The 12,763-nt window shown below is 34.7% G+C and overlaps 1 protein-coding gene across 1 annotated transcript in view; it reads left to right on the top strand.

Annotated features, from left to right (window-relative positions):
• LOC149807908 (something about silencing protein 10-like) overlaps positions 1-12,763 on the top strand; it is a 54,340-nt gene that overhangs the window by 15,002 nt on the left and 26,575 nt on the right. Inside the window, exons 6-9 of the mRNA XM_089971835.1 lie at positions 2,176-2,300; positions 7,434-7,517; positions 9,280-9,336; positions 12,593-12,702. Of these exons, the coding sequence (XP_089827961.1) occupies positions 2,176-2,300; positions 7,434-7,517; positions 9,280-9,336; positions 12,593-12,702 (376 nt within the window). The remainder of the gene's footprint in view (positions 1-2,175; positions 2,301-7,433; positions 7,518-9,279; positions 9,337-12,592; positions 12,703-12,763) is intronic.

The raw sequence follows: 12,763 nt of genomic DNA, 5'->3' as shown, positions 1-12,763 counted from the left end.
TGTGTGTGTAATACAAGGTCAGAGGAAGTCTGAACTACTGTATTAGCTAGTTAGTCACATACTGATTTGCCAATCTATGCTGTTTTCTCTTCTTGTGTTGTTTCTGAAGAAATCTTTACTAAATGCATGAAATGCACATCAGAGCATTAAACCATATGGCAATGAAGGGAAGGAAAAATGGAATAAGTTAATGGAGACAACCATCTGTTTGTTGTTGGTGATATCGACTCATTTGGGTTTAATCCCCAATTTTAGGCAGCACAGTAAGTACCCCCTCCCTCACAGACCTGCCAACTCTTATGATTTTGCCATAAGTCTTACAAAAATTACCCTTAAATTACAGACTTAAGGCATAAAAGAAAACACTACAGAAAAATTATTGTTGCCGAAAAATCCTCATAATTGGTACATTTGTTTTTTTAATTTGGTTTCATATTAGAAATAGTAGAATTGGTCAGGGAACCAGACTAACTTTACAGCATACCTCAGATGCTTTAAATTGTACATATTTTTTCATGGTGAGGCATTTTCATGATCAAACTGTTGATTATAGAATTTTTTAAAAATATAACGTTCAGCTAGCGATGCATGTTGAAGACGAAAGGGAAAATAAGCTTCTTAAAAAGTGTTAATAATCAACACAGAAGAATATAAAGGAATATTCAGATTTTCGTAAATAAAAGCAGGAAGGGACACAGTTACATTTATTGGACATTGCATGCCAATTTGAGTATGTCGTGGTGGAGATATGATTGCCGTCATCATGTGAAATGGAGAAATATTTCAAGAATTACATCAAGTTGAGAGATAGCAACAAGCCATTGAGCTGCATAGGGTTAGGAACTGAAGTCTGCAACTGTACTAGGGCCTAGTGATAAATAAGATCTCTGTACTATACAAACATTTCAGTTGAACATTATGTTTACCATTGCTGCATGTTTCGAATACTGAACTTAATTTTTTCTTCTTCCCAATACTGAACTTAATTTTTTTCTTCCAACTTTACAATAGCAGTTTATGATATTTTGTTACATCTTACTGAAAACTGGTCTAACTTATGCTCAGCATCCCTTCCTCCTGTTACTTATTCTCCTAACAAAGCAGATTTTTAAGTAATTTATGTTTCTCTGAGAATATTTACCCAATCACATTAATTAAAAACCCTCCCAACTGTCCCGCCATGTGAGCATACTCGTTCGTATCTCACTTACCTAAAAAGCCGGTGGTGCTAAGGGGTCGTAATGGCAAGAAATATTGCCCTTTGTCTATTGAAATAGACACAGAAAGACAATTTTCATCTCATAGTAGGGTTGGATTCGTGAGGTCACAAGCTATATTCCTAACTAACGGGATTGGGTAAGTATTCTTGGAGAAACATAATTTACTTACAAATTTGCTTTCTGCAAGCATACAACACTTCTTTCCAAATTATTAAATCTTATTTATTTTGGCACAAACACATTGTAACACCTGTAGTGCTGCAAAAAACTACTGAAAATGGAACAATTCGGTGCCATGCCATGAGTACATAATGTCTGAATTAGTGTGATAACAAATCTGTTGTTGCAGGATTTTGTTGTATTTGTATACACTTCTGTTCTCCTAGTCAGTTGTCATTGCCTTACCTCACTTTTGCTTTAGGACTATACAGTGTCTCATTTTGTGTAGGTTTCTGGTACTTTTGTTTAAAATGATTACCTATCTTTCTTCCTTTTAGCCTTCTAAAGGGTTTGGTTAAAATGTTTGGATTAAAAACTAAAATTAAAATCTTTCTTTCTTTCTGCCCTTCAAAAGGGTTAGGGATAGGGTTAGTGTTAAAGTGATTGGATTAAGAATGAAACATCTGTCTTCCTTTCTGCCCTCTATATCATTCAGATTAAATCATAATTCTGTTCTAAATACTACATTTCCATATCTATTTCTATTTTAATACAAGCTTAAATTTCATAAGGTTAATTCCTGGTTCTGAAAATCTAGTTAAATTTGTTTCAAAGACAGGATGTATAGTTTGCTAATTTATTTGTATACAACTAAGTCATTACTTTCAACAATTTTCAACCAAATGTGGTAAAGAGACCTGTTTTAGCAAGGTCACGAGTGTTTATAATTGTGAAATTGATAGTGGATAACAGTCAGTCTGATTTACTTTTGTTGTAATTTGCTGCATTTTTTCAGACCTTTCAGGGTCTGAGTCAGGTGAGGAGGGGGTGGCAAAGCTTGAGGAAATTGAGGCTCTCAACCTGCAGCGGAAAATGGCAGAGCAGCTGGATGATCAAGACTTTGGCCTTGAGGCACTCCAGGTAGGACAGAAGCATGAAATATCACAGCTTTTGTTGTGAGGGTTCAAACTCTTAACTCTAAACATATGACATTGTGCTGCTGTGTTGATCTTTTCACCATGGTCCCATTATTTCCATGCTGAAATTTTACCACCTTGAACTGAGTAGAGCCAGAAACTATCTGTCTGGTTAATTTTTGTGTTTAGGTCAGTTTTCAGTCGCTATCTTAGGGCATTTATGTTCCATGAATACAGTTCTAGTTTCAAATTTTTCATTAAAACTTGAAGGTCATAATGGGCATCATTTTGACAAGGATACCTTAAGGAGGTTTCTGAAAATTAGAAGAGTGATTTCATTGGTGTGTGAGTTGGGATGATGTCTTTGTCATAGTCAGTGAATGGTATGGACATATTTATTGTTTTGGCATCTGTTTGCAAAGGGATGCTATGTGATATCCCTTTTGCTTCCAATTTAATTTTTACTTGAATGATTGCAGAAAATCTTTGTAGGCAGATTTCTAGAAATATGTTTCATGTGTGTTGCTTCAGCAATTTTTTTTAAATAACAGGGATCAGTAAAGATTTTTACCAGACCGTCATTTAGCAGAGAATTTAGAGTTTGGCTGAACAAGGCTAAAGAATAAGTCAGACAGGTCATGTAGGCATTTGATAATGACCATTTCAGCTATAGTTGTCATTCTTGAAGATTTCATTACACAGTACCTTTAAATGAGAATTATTTATTGTATTTTGCTCCTTGTAGATCAGTATTTCTTGGTAGATTTTTACGTAAGTGCCACGAAAAATATGACAAAATCAGTGTTAAAATAAGTCAACATTTTTAGACAAGGTCAACCAAGAGAAGTAATGTTGCATAAGCCAGATTGAATGTCAAAATAATAGCATTGTATTTTTGGAAAAAATTGAAACCAACCCCTAATATCGGCTTTTCTTGACCAGAGTTAGTGCCAGTTGGTCATTGTAAATGTCCACTGAGGTCGATAATTTGCATCAGGAAGTTTTGTGATGACAACAAAGGTGCAGATTACTTGATGATTAGGAATGAACTGACTTTAGTAAAGCTACATTAGTATTACATTTCAGAACAATAATTAATGTTTCATTTAAAATGAGTAAGGTGCATACATGACTGTTGACATTGACTTTAGATTATTACAGTGAAGCCTGCTATTGTTGACACCTATATGGAGGACAGCTATAAGAAGTACCATTTAATGATCCTATTTCTTAAGTTTACTGATATAATACACCTATCCATGACAAAAAAAATGTATTGTCCCTTAGGGTGTCTTTTTTTATAAGAGGATCTTCCATGAGTTATTATTTCAGTTGTAAGTACTCAAGTGAACAAGGGTTGTTTTCTGCTCCCATTTGCATGAAACTAAATCTGGATGATTTGTAAGACTGTGTTATGTGTCAGTCTGGATATGAATTAAACTGTGGCACATTCATTTCATTTATAGCTTTCTGTTTCTTCTTCATATATGTTACACATTATAATACCTGAATACACTACTACTGCCTCGCAAATATCTCCCTCCAAGGTGTTGTGAATTCTTCTGATTTTTGCTAAGTAGCATGCAGTCTATAGACAGAAAGACCTTGAAATCCACATACAAGCATTTTGGAAGTTTTCTACCTTAAAGCAAGTTGGAGGAGTGTCCTCTTCAAAGGGAAGTATACTCCATCTTTAAATTTCCAACTTTTTTTGTTCTTTTTTTCGTCAATGACAAAGTTTCTGGTTACTCAGTGTCATCACTTTGCAGCCTTCACACACATGGTACGTACCTGCATGGGTCTCAATGGCATCCCCTCACATTGTTATTGTTGTATTTAAATAGGCTTCAGGTCTGGTGTATGATATAGAAATCTTCTCGATATAACTCCTTTTTGTATAATTTTTGCTATGGTCAGATGCATACAGGTAAATTTTCTATATTAATTTAGTCTTAGCATCTGAAGGTCATAAAGCAGGACATGTGTCTGCTTATATTAACTGCAGAACCCATTGTGAGATCCGAAGTGGTACTTAAGAAGGATTGATCTGTTGCATCAAGGGAGATCATGCTTTCTTTCTTACCCTTCACATAGGGAAAGGATGACGTATCAGCACAGACTCACCCTGGACAAAGTAGGTTATTCATTCTGTATATTGGAAAATAACCCAGACCAAATGAATTTGCCCTACATCTCGGCTCACAAAGTTAGGGCAGTTGCCACAAACATTTCAGTTGAGCAAAATTGTTCTGTAACTGCTATTATCCATGGGATAGAGATCCACTATTATCCATGGGATGGAGATCCACTGTTATCCATGGGATGGAGAGCCACTGTTATCCATGGGATGGAGAGTCACTGTTATCCATGGGATGGAGATCCACTGTTATCCATGGGATGGAGAGTCACTGTTATCCATGGAATGGAGATCCACTGTTATCCATGGGATTTGAGAGCCACTATTATCCATGGGATGGAGATCCAAGTCCACTTTTCCAGCTAAGGTTCAACTTGATCTGGTGAGACCTATAGCAGTGGACCAACAGGTTACCTTCCTGTTTGTTTTTTACAGCTTCATAAGGACATGGCTTCATGACTTCTAATGGATTTGTGCGAAGGATAATTTTTCCCTTTTGAAGCCACACCCTGACATATGACGTCTTTTCACCACATAACTTAGGAGACTGAAGGTGGTTTCTCCAGGGTAAGGGGATGTATCTCCCTCCATCTCTTATGTATTTTCCAAAGGTATTAGGATTGGATAACATATTTGAAGAAGAAACCAATTTTTTTCTTGTGAAATAAGTTTCTTCAGTACTACTTACCCAGTCCAAGCACACATACAACTTTCCATCTTCCCTGCAGTTAGTTCTTTATAAAGAGTGTGCATTCCACTCCACTAGTAACTAAAGAACACTATACAGTGGGAAAGCTTGAAGAAATCTAGAAATGTATCCCTTTTCCTCCCGAATTTCTGAATAAGTTTTTTTGGTGAATTCTTTGAATAGAAAATGGTATCAGTTGCCTGTCAGTATGTTAAAAAAAAGCTTTGAAAACTAGATGAAGATTTATTTAGAATAAAATAGAATATAGTAATAGTAATGACATTTAAAATAAAAACATTAATAATAATAAATTTGCAATTTAAAAAACAAAAATTACATAATAATGTTTGATGTACTGTATTTATTAAGAAATAAGATTATAGTATTACTCAGCATGTCTTGTACATTTTCTGTCATCCACAATAGCTAATTTCAGATTGGTCATAAAAAACATAAAATCATTTTCAGCCAAGCTTGTCAGGGGCATTCTGGCATAAAGACATTTCAGTTTTTACAAGCTATGACAATCTGCTGTCAAATATGGCCACATCTTACTAGAAATAAAAAACCCAACTTGATTTGACATAAAATCTCCTGATAATTAAGATCTTTTCAGTTTGTACTTATGATATAAATACTTTACTAAAAACCTATAAATAGTTTCAATTTGACATGGCTAACTTTGGCCAAACCTGACAGAAAGTATCACGGTATCAAGGCCTTTGATTTAATACAGGGATTAACGGGGCCCCGAGTGGTCTAAAGTGCTCGCCGTTACGGATCACTGCCATCTCACCTCTGTCTGTGTGGGTTTGAGTCTCGGATTCAGCCAATGTGGGTATATGAGAAAGCTTTGCCAGTAGCTTCTCTTGGGTTGGTGGTTCTTTCTGTGGTTTTTCTGGGTTCTTCCTCCACCATTAATACTGGCCGCCATGCATTACCTATTGTGTGCTGAAAAATGGCGTTAAATCCTACAACAACAACAACAACAGGGATTAAATACGGATAAGATTTGCTGCTTCTAAAACTGCTCTTCATTATTACATGATATTGGACAGAGAGCGTCCTGGCATGATTGCCTTTCATATTTTCACAAATCTGTCCTGAAATATTGCTTGCATCTCCAAGAGTACTAAGAGCTATAAATAACACTGAATGAATTTTGCATAAATATGTCACCAAGTATCTTCTTGTCAAATGCATTAAATATATTTACCCCCTGTGGACTCCTGCCTTTTGTACCTATTATATCAGTTTGCCTTCTAACATGGCTGCTGTTACTCAAATAGTAAAACTTTCAGATAACTCCTTAAAAACCACTAAACAGAATTTGATCCAATTTAACAGAAAGAACTCTGGTATCAAGGCTTGTTAAATTTATATATGTTTTAAGTGATGCCAATCCACCAACAAATATGCTCACCATTCCTGAAATTATAAAGAAAATTGAAACAAAATCTCTTCAGAAACCATTTAAAAGAACTTATTCAAATTTGAAAAAAAGCATTCTGTCATGAAAGCTTTTCAAGTTTCTACAAATGATGTCGATTCATTTAGATAATGCAGCTCTTGCTAAAAATATACAAACACTTATGTTTTCACCTCGAAAGCCACTGAACAGAAAATGACCTTAACATAAAAATAGAAAACCCCTTTGAATGGCTTTTACTCAAAAACTGTTGTATAGAATTTAAAAGGCTTTCAGTATTGGGCAAATGATGCTGATCTACAGTCATATGTGGATAATGTCACCAAAAACAGAAACTTTAAAACAATTGTTTTCATAGAATGTGCAGTCAATATAATTAGAATAAGACATTTTTACAGAAAGAACCCTATTCATCCATTTTTCTTGGCAAGTGCTTTTGCAGTGGCTTTTTTGCAGGTGTCAGCTAGGTGAGTGATCTCAGGCCCACTTGAGCCTGATGTTGAAATTCAGTTTGGAAGAAAAGTTGAATCACAAAATCAATCATTGAGTTAAAAAAATGTTCTTCATGGTCCAATAAACATTTGAACATTACAGACTGTCTTTCCATAAATGTACAAGGAATGTACCTTTTAGTAAGGAAGTGATTTCATTCAAATTGTTGCAGAATCCAGTGGATTTTGGATTACTGAAGGAAGGACATTTGAAATATCATTTCAGCATTGTGTCATTTTTATTTATTCTTGTCACATTAATTCTAACAGAAACTAACAAGGCTTAAATATGATGAAATTAATTTATTTGCCTGTAGACAGTGCTTCACCAGAAATACATACATACATATTTTATAAATCATGTATTCACAAGAATTTTTATTTATTTTAAGCCTACCAAGAAGTCAAAAGATGAGAAGGGTGCTGAGAAAATCATCAAAGATTTGTCAAAATTGTCCACCAAAGAAAAGTTGCAGGTAAGCCCTTCACTTCCAAATAGAACCTCTTATGAACTTTTTTGTCCAGAAGCATGAAGAACCATATTTTTCTAACATGAATGGATTTGTCCTTAGGCATTTGTTAATGATGTAGGGGACATAGTATTCGGGTATCTTTTGGGCTTACTGGCTTACAGTCTTGGTACCAAAAAATAATACATAAATTGACAGGTGAGAACTGCAAAGTGGTTCTCATGTCCCCTCTTAGGTGATACAGTGAGCAGTTTGCTCAGTCCTGCAATAGATGTTTCAAAGAAAATCCCAGCAATTCCAAATCTGCTTAAACAGTTGTGGTCACAGGCCTGGCTCAGTTGTAAGGAGAATCTCATTAGCTAGAAAGCCCTTCTCTTTGAAGATTTACGAGGGAAAGAGGGACTAGTGCAAGGACAGTAGGATCAAATTTGAATGCCTCAATCTTGCAGTTGCCTTTTTCCTCTGGCTATTTGAGGAGAAAAGTTAGTTCTGATTACTGTTAAAGGCTACCACTATTTGGTACCTGACACTTTGAGGCATTAGGGTGAGAAGATATTGGTTGCAATAAAGATATCTCACACCTGGTAACCAATTTTGACTTGAATAGGCCAAAGTCCCTCAACCTGTTTCCTAAATGAAATATTTGGAGATAGAACATTACTGTTTATTGGATGGACTGTCATCCATCATTAGTACAAGCTTGTTGTTACTACTCCTGAACTACTTGGAGGATTGCCAAGAAACATTCATGTTTATTTTGTGGTGTACTCAGCCTTAAATGAAAATGGTACTGCTTGGAAAGTCATTTCAACATGGGGATTTTAGTAAAAGACTTTTTATGGTGTCTGGTTGGTCCTAAATGTAAATGGTACTGCTTGGAAAGTCATATCAACATGGGGATCTTAGTAAAAGACTTTTTATGGTGTCTGGTTGGTCCTAAATGTAAATGGTACTGCTTGGAAAGTCATATCAACATGGAGATTTTAGTAAAAGACTTTTTATGGTGTCTGGTTGGTCCTAAATGTAAATGGCGTCTATCTTAAAAATCTTGTTATCACTACTTCTTAGTGGAAAGTCATGTATGGTGTTTTCATGGTTGGACTTCTTATGATATCTGGTTGGTCTTGTATTAAAACATTGAAATATTTTAAATTCATCAACTCATCTCAGACGTCATTAAAAACTTTAGTGGTTAGTGGTCCTTAAACTCCTTTCAGTAAATTTTCTTTCAGATGCTGTGATATACTGACTAAATATTGTATGTGTCGCAGTCTTAGAACAAAGTAAAAAAAATCGAGGATGGTTTAAGTGAGGACTTTTCCATTCATGAAAGGGAAACTACATTTGTAAAACAAATATGATCAGCATCAGTCTGGATCCAAATCATGTGACAATGCTCAGCTGTGGATCAAGATGGTGGGTTTACAGCAAAACTTTGATGAGGCTGGCACTCTTTTGGTCTGCTGTGAGAGATTGTTGCTTTTATTTTTTGCCACACAATGAGCACATTTATTTTCTATTTGCCTTTGCACATCATATCTAATGACACCTCTTCAGGAGGCAGTTAATGGCATACCATATTATTGATCCAGCAGCCTCCTGTTGGTCAGGTTAATGATGATGAGTTTTGTCTATTCTTCCTTTCATTTTATTTTTCTAAATGATAATTTTAGATGACATTCCAGAGAATGATAAACATTAGAAGACCTTTTGACATGTTAATGAATTTACACTGGTCTTCATTGTCATTTTTCATTTTATTTTTCAGCTTCTCAAAAAGAAGTCTCCTGAACTGCTGCCACTCATTAATGATTTTACAGAAAAGGTAATTGTTACATCGGCAGAATGTGATTAGAATAAAGAAATAATCTCTCTCTTATTTGCTCCTCCCTTTCCTTCCCCACTCACTCTTTTCCTATCCCTCTTTCACCCCTAGAAAATTATTCTGTGCTTATCATACATTTCATTTATCCACTTGAAATCTCTGTTGTAATTATACTGGATCAGTAATAATATATAAACTATATAATCAAAGGGAGATCGATTTCACCTTGATTAAGAGATTTCCAAGGGAGATTGATTTCCCCTTGCTTGAGAGTTTTTTCTGCATTTTCCACGAAATTTGATTAGTGATTTGAATTGAATGTAAGAATCAAGAATGTTTCTTCTGGTCACATGCATTTTAATACACACTGGTGAAATTGAATGATGCAAATAATACATTTGTTCCTTATAGAAATACAGTCCTCATAACAAGAAATGGCTGAGTAATGAGATACTTTTATAGCTTTACTATTAGTCTGTTGGAATTATGAATGATAACCATAATGTTTAAATACTCTGTAGAATTCATAATCTTTGTAGTTCAAGAGCTGATTGAGTGAATCTGAATTCTTGTATGCTGTTTTGTTGGTCTCCATCAGCAAAGCATCAAAAACCAAGTTATCTGGCTTGTTAAGAAAGTCCTCCATATTTAATTAGAAAAACAAAACAAACACAAAACAAGAAAGAACAAAATGTTTTATTGATCGTGTAGACTAATAGAGTATCATCAAGCACAATTAGATATAAAGCAGATAAACGTAATCTGTCTTAAATGCATTACCTGTAAGAATTGTGGGTAATTCGCATTAAAAGCTGGCTCATTGTATGGTGCAAAGATGTTAGATTAGCTTATTGTCAGGCCTAATCTGTCAGCATGCACATCAGGTATTGTTTTATCCTGGCATGCATTAGGGACGTTTTCCCAGTCATTGTCTCACTGATAAACCTACTATATTACTTACTGACTGTAATTAATCTGTTCCAGCATGTATTAGGAATTTAGCACATGAAATCTCATTTCCAAGCTTGAATTGAGTTTTGCTTTTATGGGGTTAGTTTTAGCCTACAATTTAAATTTGGGATTGAAATTTATTTTGGATTCTGCAATGTTTTGGTTTACGGGGAAACAAAATGATGATACTGAAGGAGGAAAAATTTAGGACTAAGCAAAAGTTTGGTCTTGAGGGGATTCCAATATACTGAGGGTATGGTTTGAGAGGATTCCATTATACTGAGGCTGTGATTTTGAGTGGATTCCAGTATACTGAGGGTATGGTTTTGAGGGGATTCCAGTATACTGAGGGTGTAGTTTTGAGCATTTCCTCTGTATGATCATTATCACTGTCAAGTCACTTATACCATTTACACAGAGAACAGTGACTACCAAAGAATTCTCAGGGACCAAAAGGAGGATTGTTTTTTAAATCATTTTTTTAATTCCCTAAACTGATATTGCAGGGAGATAGAGTGATAGCTCTGTCTATGTCAGACCTTCTGTTCATCCATCCATGAAAGAGATAGTTATGTCAACTTTACTTTGCTGTGGTATTTGTCTCTCAAACCTCAGAACGTGCCCTACCCTTGGGTAGGAACAGAACCAATCAATTTGGGGCTGCAATGTCCAGGGGCACTGTCACATGAGCAGAAAATGTAATTTTCTTTTTTGTGTGATGAGTCATGCTTCCTTGACCTTGTTTTTTTTTTATTCTGTTGATTCTGAGGCCATGAAGTGATATATCAATGTCACTGGAACTGACATTGTAATATTTTTGGATTTGGCTCAATAACTTCAGATTCCTGGATCCAGTTGTCACCACACTTAATAGGTAGTTCAAACTTGGACAGAGGCATCTCGCGATCATTGGACCCAGGACAAGGCCACTTGATCTAATATTAATTTTCATGCACCCAATTTTGTCAACTTCATAATTTCATTACAGTTTAATAATGATAGTTCCCTATTGTTCCTGCAATCACTATATCATATTTCAAGGTCACTAGTTGATTTCTGCATAATAACTCAATTTGCAATGACCCAATTTTCATCAAGCTTTATAGGTTCCTACACTTGAAAAAGTAGCAGCTCCTAACTAAAATTAGGCCATGGCTGATGGCACTGAAAATACAATTTCCCCACCCCCCAAACCTCATGTCATGGAGGGTACATAACCTCCTGTTTTGACTAATTATAGGTAAAGGTATCTGGAGATTAAATTATTTATAATTGTAATAACAACTGTTGGTTTTGCAGTTATAATAAATACAGTTGGTTTTGCAATTGTATTAACTACAGTTGGTTTTTCAGTTGTATTAACCACAGTTGATTTTGCAATTTTATTAACCAGTTGTTTTTGCAATTGTAATAACTACAGTTGGTTTTTCAGTTGTAATAACTACAGTTGGTTTTGAAGTTGTATTAACTACAGTTGGTTTTTCAATTGTAATGACTAAAGTTGGTTTTGCAATTGTAATAATTACAGTTCGTTTTTCAATTGTAATAACTATAGTTGGCTTTTCAATTGTAATAGCTACAGTTGGTTTTGCAGTTGTATTAACTTAAGTTGGTTTTTCAGTTGTAATAACTAGTTGGTTTTGCAATTGTAATAACTACAGTTGGTTTTTCAATTGTGATAACAGTTGGTTTTGCAATTGTAATAAATACAGTTGGTTTTTCAGTTGTAATAACTATAGTTGGTTTTCAGTTGTAATAGCTACAGTTGGTTTTTCAGTTGTAATAACTACAGTTGGTTTTGCAATTGTGTTAACCACAGTTGGTTTTTCAAATGTATTAACTACAGTTGGTATTGCCATTGTATTAAATACAGTTGGTTTTTCATTTGTAATAACTACAGTTGGTTTTGCAATTGTATAAACTACAATTGTTTTTTTTATGGTAATAACTACAGTTGTTTGAATGGATCAGCTATTATTTGGAAGATTTAAAAAGAAACAAATGTCACAAAATGATGAAACAGATTTGTGGTCATATTGAATTTGGTGAGTAATAAATTTTGATTGGATTTAATGTATTTAGGCTATCACTAAGTTGTTAAACTTACTCCACCTTTAAAATAACTCTATTCAGTATGTATAAGAAAAGCTAATGAATATGAGAATATCGAGAATATCTTAGAAATCTTACAACAGATTATGTCAATTCTGAACAGATAAAATTCCTCAGTCTTTCAAAAACACTAGAGACTTGTATTCAGAAATAGAATCGGTCAGATAAGATAATTTAATGTGATGTATTTCAGCTTACAGAGGTGAAGACAGTGCTGCAACCATTATTCACACTGCTGTTGGAGAAAAATGTACAGGGAAAGGCAGCAGACTATGTATTCACAAAGCTACAGCTCAGTTTGAAGTAAGATTGCCGTTGTACATACGGTTTGGTTATTATATTTATATTACTTGTGCCTAATATT

This window comes from Sinohyriopsis cumingii, chromosome 1 (assembly GCF_028554795.1).
Source record: "Sinohyriopsis cumingii isolate HCF-2022 chromosome 1, ASM2855479v2, whole genome shotgun sequence".
Lineage (NCBI taxonomy): Eukaryota > Metazoa > Mollusca > Bivalvia > Unionida > Unionidae > Sinohyriopsis > Sinohyriopsis cumingii.
The sequence above is the reverse complement of the archived record's forward strand: the minus strand, read 5'-3'. Positions and strand labels throughout refer to the sequence as shown.